General features: G+C 37.8%; 1 protein-coding gene across 4 annotated transcripts in view; it reads right to left on the bottom strand.

Moving 5' to 3' along the window:
* The window catches only part of WDR37 (WD repeat domain 37), a 44,440-nt gene extending 23,594 nt beyond the window's left edge, over positions 1-20,846 (bottom strand). The window contains exons 1-8 of one of the 4 annotated variants that reach the window (XM_027686932.1): positions 20,653-20,846; positions 15,480-15,511; positions 11,448-11,625; positions 7,982-8,078; positions 5,420-5,515; positions 5,194-5,258; positions 1,412-1,547; positions 19-90 (exon numbers count right to left, since the gene is read on the bottom strand). In XM_027686932.1, coding sequence (XP_027542733.1) covers positions 19-90; positions 1,412-1,547; positions 5,194-5,258; positions 5,420-5,515; positions 7,982-8,078; positions 11,448-11,585 — 604 coding nt within the window. In that variant the 5' untranslated portion in view covers positions 11,586-11,625; positions 15,480-15,511; positions 20,653-20,846. Of the gene's footprint in view, positions 1-18; positions 91-1,411; positions 1,548-5,193; positions 5,259-5,419; positions 5,516-7,981; positions 8,079-11,447; positions 11,626-14,916; positions 16,692-20,652 lie in introns of those variants that run through there. The other 3 variants (XM_027686933.1, XM_027686934.1, XM_027686936.1) reach the window with 3 other exon arrangements.
* Positions 20,847-20,869: the final 23 nt, after the last annotated feature.

Consider the following 20,869-nt stretch of genomic DNA (forward strand, 5'->3'; position numbering starts at 1 on the left):
TACATGTCCTTATCTTACCTGATCCAACATGCCCTACGTACTTGACAAGGCACTTTCCTGTTTCTATGCTCCACAGCAAAGCAGTGTGATCTACAAAGATTAAGTAGTTGTAAATAGTTACAAATGTGTGTTTTTAATTTTTAATGCTAACAAACAAGTTATCTTTGACTGTATATAAAATATAAAAGCTTCTTATCATTATAACTTAATACATATCTCCCCCAAAAAATAAAGGTGTTGTCCTAATCAGATTGATTTGCAGAAAGTATTGAAAGGTAAATTCTACTTTTGATATTTTTCCTAACTTGGTTATATTCTTCCGTATAATGTTCCACCTGTGTATCATGAGATTCAGGAAGCACAGAGAAAGCATTCCGTGGTGGAAAAGGCAGTCACTACAAGCAAGAATTCTATGCACAATCTATTCACTTCCTGCATAGAAGTCCCAAATGCATACAGGTCACTGCAGAGCACTACAAAAATTTATTTAAAGAGGAAATCACTCCAAATGCCACACCTTTATCCTGCCGCACCCAAAAATATATAAATAATACAAGTATGCAAGTGGGAAGTACTTTAATGCTGAACTGGAGAATGGCTGTTTCCAAGTTAAATCAGGACAAAGACAAGATGTTCCCCACAAAGACAAAACGTGCCCCTCGGTGGGCACATAAAAATTCTAACAGTTCAGTTATGAAGCCAAGGTTTCTAGTCCATAATATTCAAGTCCCTGTTCCAGCTTCAGAAGACTGTCACTTCAAACTTGAGCAATTATATCTAGTTATGGTTTATTTCCATAAAAATTTTCCAAGACTACACAAGCCTCTAGATTGATTTTTGGACTATAACAGATTTAGTGACTTATTCATTAGTACTTGTTCCCCCTCAGTGGGAAGGAAGGAGTCTCGTAAAGTAAAAAGGACTGAAAATTAAGATATTTAGCTGCCCCTGTATCCTGAGGCAAAAGCCAGATGAATGCAAGAATACAAGAATATGCAAACTATGACCAAACCTAGAGCTTCTACAGAACAAAGGCTACACAGTACTAGGACAGAAAGCCTACAGGGATCTCTGTATCCAGCCCTAGGGCATTCTGTACTGCACTAGGGACCAGCTCCCATCCCACCCACTCACACCATCCAACATGCTAGAGCTGACTAAGGAGAGTGTGACCTGCATGGAAGTTAACTGGCACATACTTTAGAAAGATCAACAAGGATGCTTGAACTTTCTACAGGTTAAATGCATTTCAAGGAAATTCCAATTTTAAGAAATTTTCAGCTACAGAACTTCTTTAAGAGGACTCTTTCAGTGTGGAGCTCAGTATTCAAGTATGCTTTGGATCTGTATTTACTACAGCTTAGGGACTAAATCAGATTTTTCTACATATTCAAGCAACACAAAACTTTACCAGCAGATGCAGTTCCCAACACCACTGGCTGAGTTTTCGCGACACTGACATCCCAAATACCATCCCTGTGGCCAACATATTCCTTTACCAGTTGACAGATTGCCCTTGATGTTGTAGTTTTAAAACTGGATACAATCTGAAATAGCAGAGAGACCAACATTTTTTTAGCACACGGACCCAAGATTAAGTAATTATCTCACAAATACAAATAGACATTAACTTTTTCATGATTCTTTAATGTTTTGACAGTTCACTTTTGTCAAAAATTTCACCTTTGATCGTAGAAGAGTGAGTCTGGATGCAAGCATATATCTTAATTTTTTTTTCATTTTTAATAATACTCCCCCCTTTCAGAATGCAAGACAAACTATTCTGTACTATAATAATGCAATTGGAGAAATGAATTGTACAAGGGCAGAGTGCACTTCCCATTCAGTCTGGGTAAGGACTATAATGAAAAACAAAAAAAGACCAAACCCTGCAAAAGACCTTAAAACTTTCTTTGCCTATTCCCAAAGAAGCACATTTGATAAATTAAAGACAGACCATGCTACCCTGTGTAATGTCTTTGGAAAAAAAATACACTTATTACTTAATTCTAGTAAAATCCAGAACACTCACAGCTGTTTTTCTTTAAAACTGCATGAAGCTAATCAAACCAAACATTAACCTGAGAGCATATGCCTGTTTACTTATGTAATAAAACTTATTTTAAAAATATATGTCAAACTCATCTAAACATTTGATAAGTACACTCCCTCCTCAAAGTCAAGCTATTAGGAGAAAAGCAGAGAAGACTCATTAAATCCAAATTAGTATGTGCATAAGTAATACCAAATAAAAGGAAGAGAAGTCTAGTAAAATGGTAAAACTGCAAAGCACTACAGTACAGGAAGGCTGAAAACACTCAGTATCTACAGAAAGGAACCAAATTTCAGAAATTCTATATTTTCAGATAAAGTGGAATGCAATACTTAGGGGGAAAAAAAAAACAAACAACAAACTGGAACACTTCCAGAGACAACCGAAACCAAAAGTCATAAAAGATGACTTAAAAGTAAGAACACCATTACAAATACCCTATTTTTACCCCACAAGTCTTCAGTCTCATAACTGTTCTGTGAGAAAAACTACCCGAAAAGCTTTGTTAAACTGGAACAAAAAGACAACTTCCATTTATCGGTGTTTTTCTGTGCATGCAATTATGGGCAGGTATTTATCTGACCAGCTAAATCAAAACCTTTAAATACTTCAACACAAATCACATCAAGACTTATCTACAGCTTAGTAAAAGTTAGGAAGTTAATTAAGTCTACATTTCAGTTACAATAAAATAAGGTTAAAATCCCATTAGGTTTTGGAATTAAAATAGAAGGTCTTAAGTACATCATTAGAGCAAATTACTTCAAAAACGGTTTTTAAAGCTAAAAGAAAATCTGCAAGAGCATTCCAAATCCTGAGCAAGTCAACTCTCCAATGATGAAATGATAATGCCCTATTTGAATTCCAAATTAACAGCTAATATGCATTCTGGTTTCACAGCAGAAGAAGGAACAGTCATTAAGGAAGCATTAAAAGGAAAATGGGTTAATGATAAAGATTATTAGTTCAACGACACTGCAGAATTTCATAAGTTTTGAACAATCCTACAGATGCAACTTTCACATTGAATATAGTCCTTACACTAAAGGGATTTATTTATGAGAAGTGGAACAGCTGAATTAAGTATTAACAGTAAAGGACTAACAGAGCATTCAGGTCAAACTCCAAACTTGAAGTTTTCCAACTCTGAACCCCACACTAAGCTTGCATTCTGTCTTTCTAATGCGGAGTCAAACCCTCATGCTAAAGTTTTCTAGGAGAAACTATCCCCTACTCATTAACAAGCACAGATTTTCCAGAAATACTGGACAGGGGTTTCACTGATCATTTAATGTCAAGGATGTAAAATTCCTTTTGGAGTACTAGAAGTCTTGAATGAACACACAGAAGATAAGAGTTCAAGAACACTAAACAACAGTAAATATCCCAATACAGATATTAATTCATCACATACTTTTTCTACACCTTTTTTTCTTTCTGTTTTTGCTGTCCCTCAGTTCGCATACCAGTAACTGGATAAACTAGGCAGGGCCTGGATTACTTCCTGCTTTGTTAACCATATATAAACAATTTTCCAAGTCAGGAAAAGAAATATTTAAATAACATGCAACTTGCTAAAAAAGAGGTCTCTGTACTGCAGAAAATATTTTAACTAACTTCAGCAAATCTTGGATTATCATACAAAAATAAGTGGGCAACCATATCCTGAGTGTCTTTTACCTTTGTCCTCTTTCTTAAATTCACACAGTTTCATGTGCTTCCTTCTATACAGAGATTTTTTAATAAGGAAACAATTGTTTACTATGTAAACAAGTGAAAACTAAATACAAATTGAAACAATTTGATGGCAAACAAAGTAAAGCACTCTGTAAAAATGTTTCTTATGCAGACAGGACAGATTAGAAATAAGAATGAAAACTTGGTCAACTCAGGACCAGTCCAGCAGCTTACACTGTGACTGATGAATGGAATTTCCTGTGGAACAACACTAAGCAGTGACAGCAAAAACTACGTAGTCCAAAAAGTTTTATTACTTTCAACTATTGGGTGAAGAAATACCTTCTTTTAAGAATCCTTTTCTTGATTAAAAAGAATCGGAGATCCTGGAATTTAGTTTAGATGGAGCAAGTTACATCATTTCAGTTTATTTTAGGACTCTGCATAAACAGTTGATGCTTTCCTGATGTTTAACAACTGTCACAGCCAAGGATTGTTAACAACCATAACATCTTGTTAACATCAAAATATGAATTTCACATAAGGGATTCCTGCATCTACAAACAACTGCAGTTAAATTACAGAATCTTGCCCATTAACATATACAAAAAAAATTGTTTTTAAGAGTACCAAGCACTAATTCTACTCTATCTCTTCAGAATTTGGACACTAGTGGACAACTCTTGCTGCTAAGACCATCCTTTGATATGAGTTTTGGCAATATAATATTCAGACTCTTAGCTCAACTAAGGGATGTTCCAGTATGGAAATTTCACATGAAGGACTCAAATTAAGAATGTTTACCTCAACATTTCCCAAAGAAAATGAACAGATTGTTTTAGTCCTAGTATTTTTACCAATATTAAAGCAGTCAAGGATCAGCCTTCTCATAAGAATAATCAAATAATGAAAGTTCTTTGTAGAAAAAACATAAACTCTTTATAGGTTGGCATGAGAAAAATGTAATTGTGTGCAATTATACAAAACAAGTGTTTTGTGAAACTTAAGTCTCTTCTAATTTCCCCCGGGGCAAAAAACAACCAATCCAAAAAAACACACACACAAAAAAAATCCAACCCCCTCAGTAGCAGTATAAAGGATGGACTGAAGAGAAAAGTTGTGATCCACTACCCCAGTGAGTTTGGAGCACAGTCCATTTTGGGAAACAGCATTGTTCAGTCAACACCCACTGAAGTATTTTAGTTCTCTTTTTACAAAACAGTCAGCCCACATACACACCTATGCACACTCTCTCCCCTCCAACATTCCTTCTTGAAAAGAGGCAAGCAATTATTGTAAAAATGCCATATAATACGGTTGAAGTAACAGGTATGAATGAACCCAAGATAAAGATACGGTTCCAGCACTACTCAGCTTAAAGAAACCACAATTTACAACTTAAAGACAGTCACGTTAGTCTCACAAGTACACATTGATGAGTAGAGATTTAATTTGTCTCATACCTTGCTAGTAGATGCCTTGTAAGTTGTCTTTAATTTCTGAGAAAGCTGACTGGTACTATGACTGGCTGTTGAGACAAATAAATTCAAAGGCAGATATTTCAAATACAGCATTAGCTTGTTTAAGTAACTGGTATTAATTCCCTTCAATAACATTATAAGTTTTGGCCAGCAAAGTATAAAAAGTGAAGTTAAAAATAGTGGTTAAGATTCTTTGTGGCTCTCTTACCTTTTGTTTTCAGCTGTCCTTTGCTCAGTTCAGCTCCATCAATTGTCTGTCCTTCACCTGCTAAACGCTCATTCAGTGTATCGATCTCTCTACGCACTAACAGAACCAAAAATTCACATTATTACTAAAAATTAAGTATCATTAACAACATCATTACCATACTATTTAAGAATTGTTATGGTCAGTAAGTAATCTATTTTATGCTAAGGAAAGGAAAAGAGATCAACTGCAATTTTATAAAAGCAGGTCTCACCAAGACCCATGCTGAACTTTCCAGAGATCAACCCTGACCCAGATTCCAAGGAAAGTATGGGTGGCTTCTAATTACTCTCACTAATAAATGAGGCTAAGGATTAACAAAACAGCTTCTGTGAAATGCATGGCACATCTGTATTGAATTAAATCCAACAGAAGAAAACTTGCAGCATCATAAATATTTCAGCCACAGAATTAGTATTCCTTTCTCCACAAAGGTTTTATTCATCACCAAATAGCATCCCCCCTGAATGCCTGCCCACTATTAGTTTCACAGGAAAGGTAGTGCACCAAATGGATATTGTTTGTACTTTGAAATATATTTTTTAAAAGTGTAGAATGGAACATACATTTTACATGCAACTGTTTTAGAAACACTAAATAAGATAAAAATATTTTCATTGCACGTCAGACAAAGCATGTATATGTAACAAGATTACACTTTTCGTCAATTATGAGTTTCACCGGTGCCATTTTAACACAAGACAGAATGATGGCATCGATGAACAAATCAGATACTCATAAATGATCTCCAGTGGCTGGGCTGGCTTAAAGTTGCTCAACTTCATTTTATAGGAACATTTTCGGTGGCTTAAAGATTTTTTTCTCAAAATCTGGGCTGATCTTTTAAGTGTTCCCCTCACGTGAAATCTTATTGAGAGGCTTTAACCATGCATTTTTTTGCTGCACCTGAGAAGAAATCTAGGCCTGTCTTTCACAAACTCTTTGAACTTCTTTTAAAAAAATCATTCACTCCCAGGTTTGGAAACATGGGAGAATGTGACAGAGCAGCAGTATGACTCTTGCCATTCTGAGAATTTCACTGAATTCTCAGTTCTAAGCACTATAAAAGCCAGTTTATATTTCCATACCACACTCAAGTACTTGAAATAAGCAAGGCAAGATTCTCTTTCCTGTCTTCCTACTCACATAGGTCCAAACTTTTATGAACCATAAAAAATGTGAAAGAGAAGTAAACAAAGAGAGAGGCTTGTAATTACATATGACTGAAACAAGCAGGTAGATACAAGAATTGCCTGAAAGGACTAAGACTGAGGTCTGGAAGGGATTAAGAAAAGGAAAAAAATAGAAATAAGTTGCCCTAAGGGAAAGGGACTGTACAGTTTTTCTTTGTACAGTAACTGCAACACTAGTACAAAAAATAACAGACTGAACATGAGAAGAAAAAATTTTAGAATTGTCAGAGGGGTATAAAAAGATCACAAAGGCCAGGAGTGAACTAGAACTGTGAGGCAGAGAAAGAAGATGAAGAAACAGAAACAGAATAGAAGAAAAATAATCATACTCTGGGGACTACAAATCCACCACTTGTTTTCTGACAAGCATTTCTGAAAGTTGGGCAAGGAAACCCTGCTTTCCTTGCTACTAGGCAACTTCTCAGCAGGGGGCTGAGAATTCAGTTGTGCAGATTGTCACTAAAAAATGTGTACTTTGATAATACCCTTTAACCAACACAATCTCAGGTTTTAAGAGAATTAAAAAACAGCACATTTTGAATAGGCAAGAATAGCCTTTTTTTTTTTTAACACGAGTGTTTGGTTTAACTGTGGGAACAGATTAGGTGTGGAAAAAAAAATTGACTTGGAGCCAAATCAGACAGATTCCACAATTCAGAAGCCAAGCTATGCAACACAGCTTCCAAAATCCAGCAAGGGAAATTGAGCAGAGGCTTTACTGTATTACTGTACAGGCTTGTGTTACTTAACTTTGGATCCTCTTACATCACCTTGGATCACCTACACTATCAGACAACTGCACTGTCATTAAACAAATAACACCTGGAGTTTTTATCTGAGTGCTTGACTTCAAAACTCATGAACAGCTGCAGGAGCTGGTTATGCAATGTATAAGTAGGATGATACAAACCCACCCCAGCATACACTTTTTCCAGCAAGTCGCCTTTCCAATTTTATTTACTAATCTTACATCATTAACTGTAAATATGGAACAAAGCCACAAACTTCAAAGGCAATGGAGTTTCTGCCACGTTAACATGGTATCCACCAGAGCCTACAATGACAAGGAGAGAGACCCTTCGCTGGCTTTGCCCAAGAGTCAAGAGGGATGACACACATGAGTTCTCTCTGCTTGCGCCAAGGACTAAGAAAGCAATTTTTCTGAAAAGGTACAAACTCCATCTTCAGCTACAAGTTCAAAACAATTCTTAAACTCCCCACAGAAAAGCAATGCTAATTGCACTACAATACGCAAGGTAAAGCTTTAATTAGTGCTACTATGTCTTAAATCCAAACAATCCATAAGTTGCCAGAAAAAATAGATACTCACATTCCAAATTTTCAATATACAGGTTTTCAAATTCCCGTTCTATTTGTCCAAAAAGTTCAAGGAGTGTATTCCGCACAGAAGATGGTAGCTTAGAATCCTAGGAGGCAAAATATTGGGGTTTATAATTTTCTTTACATATATTTTATATAAATTGTTCTTCAATCTTAAACTGATTTTAACAGTTCTCTCCATGTCCCAGCAAGAAATTAGAACTACTGCTAGAGTAGAATACAAAACATAAGATTATGTGCATCATAAGATTATTCAGTTTACATATTTTTTCTCTTTCAAGGGACAGAATTCAAATCACCCATAGGTTTTGGGGATTTTTACCTAGAGAAAAATTACAAAACCAAGATATATACACATTTCATTTAAAAAAATAAAAGGTGGAAGAAAAGATTCAATATACTGTCAAGGTTTCCAGTTCAAGAAGAAAAAATACTTTTGATTAGCAAAGTAATTCAGAAGCTGACTATGCAGTAAGTTAGGAAGTTGTCAATGCAACACACCAAAGCTTGAGACAAACTAACCTTTTAAATGTATTTTTAACATTTACCTACTTTTGTCACTAACCATAGCCAAGTGTGAAGAAAACTGCAATTTCTAATCCTTCCCTCCCAAGATACTACTCAAGCATCTCTTCTTCACAGAAAGTATTTTGAAGCACATTCACAGAACAGGGTTTATTTGTTTTCTTCAGCATAACAGCACAGCAATTCCAAGGTACAAAAAACAAGTATGTAATAAAAACTAACACATGATCTGAGCTCACCATGTTAAAAAATTCTACTAAACCTGTTCTATTCTTCAGTTGCCTGTAGATCACAATACAGAAGTTGTCTTACTACACTTATTATTTACCCAGGTACCCAGCTATAAGCTTTTTCGAAAAGAAGTTTTCACTTTACAGAGCCTCACCCTTACAGTGAAAAAGCTCAACTTCTCCTTTGTAGCAATCTAACCCATTATCTCCAAATTAAGTAAGACAACAGCTTTTTACTGGCCAAACCTGTAAATAATACAGCTGTATTCAAAAACCAAGAAATACATATGTAAGGAAGTAAGTTAAAGAATTTAAAAGTGAATTTAATATGGCACTCTATATTATCAATATATCAATGGCCACCTATCAAATATGCACGGAATGTGCCCATCAGTAACATCTACTTGCTGGAGAGCAAAAGTATGTCATTTCAAACTCTTGAAATCATCAGCTATGAGCAAAAAAAGAAAACTGAGTCAGTTTCTGGCACAGCACAAACTACTCTAAGTCCAGAAGTACAGAAGGAGCATTACTAGAACGGGAGTACCAGTGTTAGCAGAGGATACCACCCAATTTCAAGAGAGCTTCCTGATTCAATGCAAGCTCAAGGATGATTATAGCTTGTTTTGTTCTTCAATGTTCCAGCAATTCCAAAGCAAATGGAATTGGCTCCAATCCTATGTGACTGAATTGGAATGCGTGCACATTCCAGTCATCAGAGAGCGGCAGCGGACCCTCCGGAATTCCATCCCACCCATACCTTCCTCCATAGCCCAGGTAATTCTCCTCAGGAACAGCCAGAAAGGCCTTTCATGATCCCGATTTTATACGTTATTTCTGAACAGAAACTACTAACAGCCACGGCACAGAAGACACTTGCTTTGTGCACAGTTCAGTTTTACACCAGTTTTGCAGCTGGTTTAAGCCGCGGCACTGGGCTGAAAGAAGTGGTACCACACTCCTTATGCCCCCTAGGTCATTCCTTTCTGCATCTTCATCTGCCTCGCCCTTGAGAAGGTAATTTTGTTCACACATTTATAGACAATGAGAATACAAAACATACCCAAATTAAAACCAACTTGAAACAAAATTGTTCAAATACTAAACAAATGAAACGCTACTAAGAGAAACACTTAAATTAGAGGAATTGTTTCTAATTCAATAACCCAATAATTTCATACATCAAGGTTATGACAGAAACTAACTTTTCCTACAACTTTGGAAACCGAAAAGGAGATGTAGAAAAGGTTTTCAATCCTATTCTCGAAGTCTGAAAGCATAAGCAAATCTAAACTTGTAATGAAATAACCAGCATAGTCAAATGCATCCACTTCCTTTATTCTCTTTAAAGTTGGCATTATTTAAATTAGCTTATTAAAATAGCATGTAATAATGTTATCTGTTTATCTGCAAAAGCACTTAGCTAGATCTCATGCAGTTTACAGCTCCACTGTGAAGGGGCATTAATACTCTACTTGTTAGAATCTGCCACTGGCTGTTCAAGGTCAATGAAATTAAAGATGATAGATAAAACATTTAAAACAAATATGTATTACTTAGAGTTTGCTAAGAAATACTAAAATAGCTTAAAATTTTAGTGTACTAGCCAGAAGCGACAGCTCTCAGCTGCCATTCATTCCTTTCCTAAAGCAAGGTTGCCATAGGTCCCAAATGCATGAACGGTTTTCTATCCAAGTACTTGCATTCTCAAATCTCCAGATGACTGGAAGCAACAACTTGGGCTCTGTTAGTTCCCAGAAAAATAATGCTATGATTTACTGAATAATAGATTCAACTAAAAAGAGTCACTGAGAAGACAGCCCATTTTCCCTTCAGAGGATCTGCAGACTCCAGAGTGAGGTTTCTCACAGCAAACACTATTAGTGTTTCAAACCATCTCTCTGATAGAGTTTTGCATCATCTTTGCCAGGCCCACATTAACATTGTGTACTTAGGTTGACAGTAAATAGTTTTCAAAGTGATACTTGCTTATCTTTGCCATCACTGTTTCACACCCTTCCGGCAGAAGCCTTACCTACAGTTAATCTCAGAATTGTTAGGTGGAACATTCCAAGTCCAGACTGCACCCACTACATACAGTGACGTGATTAAGAGAAGTTACAGAAGGTAGTGGGTGCTGTTCTTTCCCTTGAGTTTAATACACACAAGAGCACACCTTCATTTGAGACAAATAAAAAATAAACAAAGAAAAAGCCCTACTCAAACAAAAATCTGAGTTAGCTTACACCTCTGTCAAGCAGGCAATATTTGTTTGCTTTATGGAAAGGAATGCAGAACAGCATTCCAAATAATATTTTTCCATTAGAGTCGCCATAAGAATTATTTTGGTTTATTCATATTATTCCAAATTCAAACTTAGGAAATCAAGAAACAATCTTGAACTTTTTTGGGGGGGCATGGAAGGTTGCAGTGAAGTAAACAGGCTGTTTCTTTATATTGCTTTATGGTTTTATGTATTCATGGAAGAATACACACAAGCCCATAAAAAGGTTCAATCTCAACATAAACACCGTCAACATCCACATCAATGGTCTCCAAAAGCAGTGAGCGCTTATAAGCAACAAAATCTGCTGTTCCTGCAGCTTTACTGGACCTATTTAATTACTTAAGTTTGTTTATTTTCTCCCCACAGAAAACACACACTAAAGTTACAAAGTTGCCCAAGCAGCATCACCTTACCTGCCCTTCCAACATGTCTCTCTGCAGTCCTGCCCGTTCCTGCTCAGAACTGTTGGTTCTCCGGATGGAAAGACTGTGTGATTTACGTTTTTGCTTTGCTTGGCGAGCAGATGCACAACTTCCACTTTCTATTGGCATTACTTCAAAAAAACAGCTTCACAGAGGCTCCTATGATAAACTAAGGACAAGTATTACACATCACAAAGTGCTCTGCCAAACCAACCACAGTTCAAATTTTTTGTTCTCAAAATAGAAATATTTAGTTCTACTAAACTTTTGAGTTGTTTGGGTTGTCATCAAAAATAAGAGATCTCTCTTACTTACATTTATTCTTCAAACAACATTAAGTTCAAAACCATATGCAGACTCATAAATACAGTGGAATCACTTCTGCATTGCTTATTTGTTAGCTAACAAACCTCCACAAAAGGAAAAAAAATTCCACTTCCTTGCTCATTTTGGAGAACACCAGCAGAGAGAGCCCCAAAATGCTTCCAGGAAACAACCATTATGCATACTATAGTTCACTGAAATGCATGCAAAATTAAAACCCAGCTGGAAAATGAAAGCAAATAGACATGGTAATTTAGGGACACTGTCAGGTTAAAAATGTATTCTTCAACATTAGGTGTTACTATACAGAATTTAACAGACGTCCTTGTTTGCTCATAAACAAAAATTATTATTCATTATGGAAGTTCTGAAAACTACTTTCTGCCATTTTTGGCAGCTCTCGGTTTCACTTTCTTGATAGTGAAAGTGCCCATGAACTTACGAGAACAGTGAAAGTGCACCTGACTTAACAGGTTGCTGTTGATGTGGCTCATTTTTGTCACCTTGTTAAAGCCAAATATATGCATTTTATTATCCCTAAAAACATCTGACAGTATCACCAATCAATATTACCATGCATGATCTACTGCTGTCCCCTGTTTAAGAAAAATCAAATTATGTTTCATTTATTGCATAAACGTGGAGAATATGGTTTTTATTGTCAAAATCTTATTTTTTACAAACATTTAATTACAGGATTTTTTTTAATTTAAACCTGACGTTCAACAGAAATTAATTTTTGTTTCATGGGGTACCAGTTGTTAAACATTTCAAAAGTTTTAGGATTGATTACTCAAAATTTTTCAATCATGCAAACTGAGAACAAAATAAAAATTCATTCTCCAGCATAAATGATTTCTGAAACAACAATTACAACTGAAAATAGGTGCAACAGCCTGCAGAGAAATAGGAGAGCAGAGTTGGCAAAGCTAACAAGGCAACTGAGCTTCCCTTCAAATAAGTTGATCAGAGAAAATTTAAACCAAACCCAGGGCCAGTTCCAGTTTAAGATCCACCAACACGCTAGGAATGAGCACCATCACTATTAACAAGACCAGGCATTAACCAGTTTGGGGGTTTGACATGGTATTTTCTGCTTTTTAACAGATCATAAAGCCAAGGAAAAGCATACCTTACTAAAAAGGTAAGTATGCACCATGAATAAAAACAGCTTGAAATCTCCTTTGGGTTATACATCACAAAATGAAAATGCATGAAGATATAAAAATTTATATTAAGATGTAGGAAGATATAGAAATTTATATCAAAATGAGACTAGATTTAGTTAAGGTTTTGATGCCCATCCATCGTCATTAAAAAGCCTGATATTTTAATTAGCTTCTGGAACACCTGAATTCCAGTAACCTGACACCAATTCCACAGTGAATCTAAAATAAAATTCAGGTTGTACCAGTGACCTGTACTGCACTAAAATGATTTTGTTCCTTTCCTCTGGACTCTGCACAGTTCTTCACTGCACCTAATCCCATCAGAGTTTTTTATGTGTGATTAATCAGTAGTAACTAATTAGCTTTATTCACAAATTAAAGAATAATAGAAAGAACTACCATCGGGCAGCTTCTTATTTGCCTAGATTTCTTTATTCACTGTGGCTAGACTCCTCTATTGTAGAAAGACAGGACCAAAGTTAAAAAAGCTCATCTCATAAACATTTACTGCCAATTTTCTGGGCTTCACTAAGTATCTTCCTGTTCATGGACAGATGGTCAAGAATTAGGAACAGGTTTTCAGTGCTCATCACATTTCTATTTCTTTTCAAAATAGGATCAGATCCCAAACATATATTCTCCTCTCTTCCACCCTCCTTCCTATCTGCCTTGGGAACCTCTTTTTCAAGAGCTTTCAGTTATCATTTTCTGCAATGTTCAAGATTACTTTTTAAGGCCTAAAGCACTAAATTCTGCGTGCATACACAGAGGTTTGTTAAGAGTTTTATATCTATACATACACATAACTACACATAATCCCATAAACCCATTAACAGCATTTCACTTAAGATCTGGGGGGAAAAAAAGCCTATTTCTAATCCCTGCCAGATATGGCTCCTGAACTGCAATTATACATAGAGATGTTCATGTGAGTTATGCCTTACCAGGCATTGTTTTAACTTTGTTAGTTTCCACTTGCCCTCTCCATCAAGCTACTCCATTTTAAAGGATTTTACCAAGAAATATCCTTTTCTGGATTGCTTCATAAAATCATAAAATTATTCGGGTTGGAAGAGACCTTTAAAGGCCATCCAGTCCAACTCCTCTGCAATAAGCAGGGACATCTCCATTGGCATCAGGTTGCTTAACCCCATCTGGAATGTTTCCAGGGATGGGGCATCCACCACCTCTCTGGGCAACCTGTGCCCATGTTTCACCACTCTTACCATAAAAAATTCTTCCTTATATTTAATGTAAATCTACCTCCTTTTAAGTAGATTTACCATCATCCCTTGTTTTATCACTACAGGCCCTGGTAACAAGTCTCTCTCCATCTTTCTTAGAAGCTTCCTTTAACTATTGAAAGACTCCAATAAGGTCTCCCCAGAAAATCCTCTTTTCCAGGTTAAAAAACTCCAACCCTCTCAGCTTTTCTTCACAGGAAAGGTGTTCCAGCCCTCTGGTAATTGTTGTGGCTCTCCTCTGGACCAGTTCTAACAGATCCACGTCTTTCCTGTACCATTGCTTAGGACTGGCTTTCTGGGCTGCAAGCTCACATTGCTGCCTCATGTCCCATTTTTCATGCCCCCATATCCCTAGGTCCCTCTCTGCTGGACTGTTCTCTACCCATTCACCCTCCAGCCTACACTGATATTGGGGACTGCCCCAACCCAAGGTGCAGGACCTTGCTCTTGGTCCTGCTGAACTTCATCACACTCACACAGGCCCACTCCTCAAGCCTGTCATGGTCCCTCCGGGTGGTGTCCCTTCCCTCAAGGAATGAACTGCGCCACTCAACATCAGCACGTACAGATTTGGCAGCTATACATTTTAGCACGCAGAATTTAAAGGGACACAGTCAAATGCACAAGATTACATCTTTACATAGTGAAAATCTCACATTAACTACACAACAGTTTCTACTTTCACAGCTTGTGAGCAAACAGAACATTTTAGGCAGGACACACCTCCATCACTGTCTCTGTTTGGTAGCAGCACTTCACCTGCAGCCAGTGTCACTGCCAGGGACTGCCCTCTCCTCATGCACCAGCCCGACACATCCCTCATGCACCGTTCTGGAGAAAGCAAGCATGCACGCTGTTCCCGGGCTCGGCAGGAGGGTGCACACAGCCACAGCAAAGCTGAAACCAAAGAGGCCACAAGCATGTGCATACAGAGGATGGGAAGGAGACACCAAGGGGACCAGCTTCACTACCTTTAATATTGTCCTGAATTCCACCAAATAGCCTTACAAACTTTAGGTAAGGGAGCAATAATAAAGGGGTTTTAGGGCCAGGATGTAAATTAAGTTTAAAAAAAGTGACAGTGTCCCTTTAAATGTTAAGTTCACTTTGACAATTTCAGAACTATTTTGACTCTAATTGTAACAGTGAAAAGCTATAGGTTTTTCAAGAGCAGATTTCACAAAACAGATCCTTGGCAATATGATGCTAAAAAAAAATAAGGTGCTCATTTCTAGCAGTTACCTGATTCCCCTTATTATGTAAGGTTTTCAAACAATGAAAATTACCTGTCCAGAATATCAGTGTCATGTTACATATCCTATGAAAACCATATTAAATATTGATTAGTAAAACAGTCAGCAGTATACAAACCAGTCACAGTCTTTCAATTTCTTTAAACTTTTGTAGTTAGAACACGCCAGACGACAGGAAAGGGGGCAAGGGAAAACATCAGCTCAAGTCTAAGCACCAAATCCCAGTCAAACAAAACAAGAAAAAAATGCTTCAAAACAACTAATTGTATATTATTAGTCAGATGTAGTTAATCATGACATTTAAGTGTTCCAAATGGGTCCTGCAAAGAAAATTTCACTAAATTCACTTTCCTTTTCTACTTAGTAATACTACAAATAGGATGGAAAAATCATCAAGAATTGTTGGAATCTTCTTTCCTGAATCAAACGAAGCTGAATTCACAAAAGCTAAAAATTAGCAATCAAGAGTAAAAAAAGCTGAACAAAAGTACTTTCTGAGAAATAAAAAGGGGAGGGAGTGTTTAGTATTGCTAAACTATATTCATTAAGGGTGGCAGTTCACAAGTACTATATTATTAAAAAGTGAGCTTATGAGACATATTTTTGGAAAATGCATTTTCATTTTGGAAAATGCTACATTTGCATAGTGTTCCTCACACAATGATCTGTCGAAGTCTTGAGAGAACCTTTCTGATAAAGTCAATCAGAACAAGTAGGGGAGAAAAAGATGTCCTGGAAAACATCTAGACCACAGGTGATTACTACTTGCTGAATGCAAAGATATTTCAGTATTTCAGACATGCTGTTCAATTAAACTCACAAGATATGTTACAGTGTGTTAAATTAAAGTTCCGCCACCTACCTTTCTGTAACAGATGTTACCATGTATTCAGTCACAGGAAATACTTCAGAGTAACAACAGCTAAGAGCAGATGTGTATCCAATTACTGTTTTAGTCAGCTACAACAGAGAAACGGCACTAACGAAAAGTGCACACACTGGCCTTACCAGACTTAAAAATTTACTGCAGGAATCAACTAATTCTACTTGCTTACTTCTGCTCTTGAACACAGAACAGGCTAACTGCTGAAAGGAAAGAATTCCTGGGGTATGCATGTTGCTGAAGCCAGGGAGAAAATATGTTTTAAGATCTGTCAGAGCACAGACATAACAGCCACAGTATTGCATTTCCTTTTTTGTTCATTCAAGACAACACACAAGTCTGTAAAGGGAAAAGCATCAGGAAGTTTCAGCAACATCTTACCCAAGATCTCCCTACTCCATTTCGTTTAGAGTTTAGAAATAGCAATACTTACTATTTAAATGATTGTGGCAAAATTAAAAAAAAAAACATACAATTTTATTGTATCTGTGTGCTTTTAAATCTCTTGGTCTCATGTCTCTCATTTTCAAACATGGCTTAGAAGAAAATTTCACTGTTTACTACATAAAACACAAAGGCATTTTTGCAATAGTAATTATTGTCTAGTGCAGCATTAAAACCTTATGATACAAAGATGCCCATTAACATCGGGCATGGCGGTTGGTTTGGGGTTTTTTCCAGAAAGTGGGGAGGGAAAGGAGAAAGAGGAGAATGATTACAGTTATTAAGTTCCTAATTACATGTAACTCAGTTTGACAGCATTATTCATGAGTTAAGGGAATTTAAGTATCAGCATATGCCACTACAATCTTTATTAATATGCAAAGAAATCAAATTTAAAGGAGTAAAACTTCCATTTTGTGGTCTTCAGTGAACAATTTCCTTCAGTGATGCTGCACATTCAAGTGCCATTAATTCAATGCAAGCCCCAAGAATACAGCACACCTGAGAAAGATCAAGCTAAACAGACTGCTTTGTAAGACTGGTTGTTTGGCTAAAGGTAAATATTTAGGAAACAAAACCATTCCAGATCATCACACATGATGCTGGAACCACTAATGAGCGTACTCAAACCTTGTGGAATGCACTCAAGCATTACATTATTGATTTTTTTTCTAAATTTAGTGCAGCATTCTTTCAAATGAAACTGGAGGTTCCTCGAAATGTAAACATCCACCACTGAAGATGACAACCTCCTTTCAACAGAAAATAGAGTAAAGAAGCTGAACCAATGAATTGTAAGTACTTTATACAGCTGAAATCAACAACAAAAGCTTTAACACATTAGTAAGTACCTACCCTAAGCAAGCTTCTAACACCAACACTGACATGTAAGCCAGCCCAGTTTTGCTGCTATCAAGCTTTGATCTTGCTAATTCAACTATGTCAGCAAATGCTGCAATCATACCAAAATGCAGACCTAGGCTGCCATGCAGTCAACTAAAGCAAGAAATGGTACTCTCACCATACAAGCTTATATTAACTAGTATTAGACAACTATAACTATCAAACTTGCATTTTTTATTTCTTTTTTTAGAATGCAGAAGAAATTTTCCTGAGTCCACTAATTATCATCAGACTAAGACCTATTTAATGAAATTGCTGATGTCCTGAAAGCTTCTCTTTGAGACCTGTGTCACTATGCTCACTGAGGGTGCTCACTGTTTCAAATCCTTTAAATGGTACAGGGTATGATATAATCTTATTCAACACTAATTACTTACCTGTGAGTATATATCCTGCCTTTTTTATTTATAGGTATTGACTCACTGACTTTATTGAAGAGTTCAACAGACAGCATCACGTCCTGCTAAACTACTGGTTAAATCCTAAAATATGTTTGAAGGCTACTCTATTTCCTTACCTGTTTCACAGCCATTTCAACTCCCATTTCTGTATTACCAAATCCCCAACAGCCTAAAAGTAGCCTACATGCATACATGGGTATGCAAATACAAGACCTGAGGGTGAGGAATCTTAAGTTCAAGAGCAAAGGCGGTTTAACCAGGTATTTATTTAAGGAACCACAGCACCACACTCAGAGGCCAGAATCTTATTGTGCCAGTCTCTAAACACTCAATATTTATGTACTTATTAGAGATGTACCAGATAAATTGCTATTATAGTTTTATTGAAGCAGAGTGACCTCTAATATCTTTGCTCTTCATTTGGGAATATATTACTTGCCAGTAAATTAGAATCTTATAGTGCTTAAGACTTCAACAAAAGCCAAGTAACTTTAACTATAACACATTTAGCTGTTCTGAAGCACCAATAAATAATCTCTGTACAGCACATTCTTGAAGCATTACCTCATATGGCCTAGCACAGAGAACTACAGAACCTTCCAACAGTCTGTGTGACAGCATTGTGAGTACCCAGTCCTACCCTCTTGAAACACTAAGACAGCCTAAAAATAGCCTGTGTGTATTACTCGAGGATGAGAAAACACAAATCACTCTGGCTTGCAAGGAGACCATCCTTATTCTTATCCATTCCTCAGTGGTCATGCAGAGAGTACCAATAAACTCTCCCCAGAGAGGTGTGAAAAGGTGGTCTCCAGAAGAAGCCCCTCACCCTAGCCTTCACCTCACAAGACGAGCTACTAGTCTTAGCTCCAAGACTTAAAATTCCATGACATAAAATGACTCCAATCTCACCTCAAACTTATAAAATGCAATATCACTTAATTACTCCTTACCTGGCATGCACTAGTTCTGGCTTGCAATTTCAGGATTTCATAAAAATAAGCTCTTCTTGTAAGACATTATCACCACACTCACAGTATTTATCTTATGACTGTACCAATAAACTTAAGTGTTTCAGTCCATACTAAAGACTGCATCCTTTAAACAAACCCTATATTTAAGAAACAGATGGTGGAAGGGCCTGTCTACATTGAAGAGACAATCTCATCTTAGAATCTTTAGATTTAACATGATAAACCTAATTTAGGGACAAACGTACACATTAACAACTAGCATTAAAAAACAAACAACATCACAGTGGCCTCTGCCTTAAATTATAATGTTTGGTGCAGGCACCTTTTCTTAAAATAATTGCCCAAGTCCACAATACATAAAGCTACGTTTAAAGTTATTACCAGACAGGTTAGAGTTGACACCACGCACAAAGATCTTATCTAAGCCAAATTACTCATTAGAAAACATACTTGTGGGTTCTTGGGTTACCAACTCGTTTTCAAAACCATCAAGAAACGCCAGCAGCAGGCTTGCTTGGAAAACAGTTTCAGAAATTTGCTTAAGGAGAAAATACTGCTGTGATGTTGTAAAATGCCTGAACAATTGACATTTGTATAATTTCAAGGTATACTCAATGACACTGAATCACTTCAAAGAAGCTGTTCCACCAGTTCTTTAAGTAAACCTTCCATGAAATTACTATTACAGAAAGCCCACTTTAAGCCACAAAAACAAAACAAATTTGACAAGCTGGAAGATGTACCAAGAGGGATAAAAACACATGTAAAAGTTTCTCTTTTCTTAAAAACACCAAGATGTCCTTGAATCACAGATCAACGCTTAACTTGAAAAAGTTTTCCTCGTCTTTGCATAAGGAACTGGAACCTAACATCTACTCAAGCTTTGAATACATTAAGCATATCAATTCTTCCCTCAAACTTGTTTTCATAGGTCTTAGCTGAGAAAAAGAGAGAAATACTGAAAATGGCTCTTTACAGACGACTTCTACCCATCTTGGACAGTTCTAGGTCATTCTCCCGCTGCTGGAGGCCAGATCCACCCCATCCCACCACAAACGGCACTTCCTTCCTCAGTCAGCTGTACCCCACTTCAGGGAATTTGGGCGTTTCATCTTTACTCCATCTGTACATGTGTCAGAGGCTCTGAACTCAATCTGTAAGATAACGAGGCACTACGCTGGGCTTGTCCTTAGGATATGCAGCAGCACACGAACAAAGTTAGCGAGCCGAGTCTCCTCAGCACCACCCTCGGCTCCACCGTCCGCAGACCTGGAACCATCCCTACAGCCCTGGGCTGGGAGCGCTAAAACACCTCGACACCCGGGAGCAGAAGAGGAAGGGCTCGTTTTCGGTTATTTCTGTTTTCAAGGAATACCGTGCGAGCCATTTCACGCGGAACTGAAGCGGAGCGGGGCGGGCTGGCAGGGGGTGCTCGGGGGGGGAGCCCCGCGGGCCTGGGCGGCGGCAGCGGCACCGCGCAGGTACCGCCGCGGAGGCACCGCCGCTGCCCCCGGACCGCGCCCGGACCCCCGGGCCCCCTCAGCCCCTCGGGCGGCCGCGAAGATGGCGGAGGGTCCGCGCCCCGCTGCCCCCGCACTCACCTGTCAGACACGGCCGGGTCAGACACGGCGGGCGCGGAGGAGCAGGGCCGCGGGCGGCGCGGAGCAGGAGGAGGGGGAGGATGAGGACGGCGAGGAGGAGGAGAAGGGCGGGAGGTGCAGCAGCGGCGGCGGCGGCAGCAGCAGCAACAGCAACGATCCCGACGCCGCTCGGGCAGGACGCGCCTCCCCGGTGCGGAGCCCTTAAGGCGACATCCGG

This window comes from Neopelma chrysocephalum, unplaced genomic scaffold (genome assembly GCF_003984885.1).
Source record: "Neopelma chrysocephalum unplaced genomic scaffold, ASM398488v2 Primary Assembly neopelma1_72, whole genome shotgun sequence".
Taxonomy (NCBI): domain Eukaryota; kingdom Metazoa; phylum Chordata; class Aves; order Passeriformes; family Pipridae; genus Neopelma; species Neopelma chrysocephalum.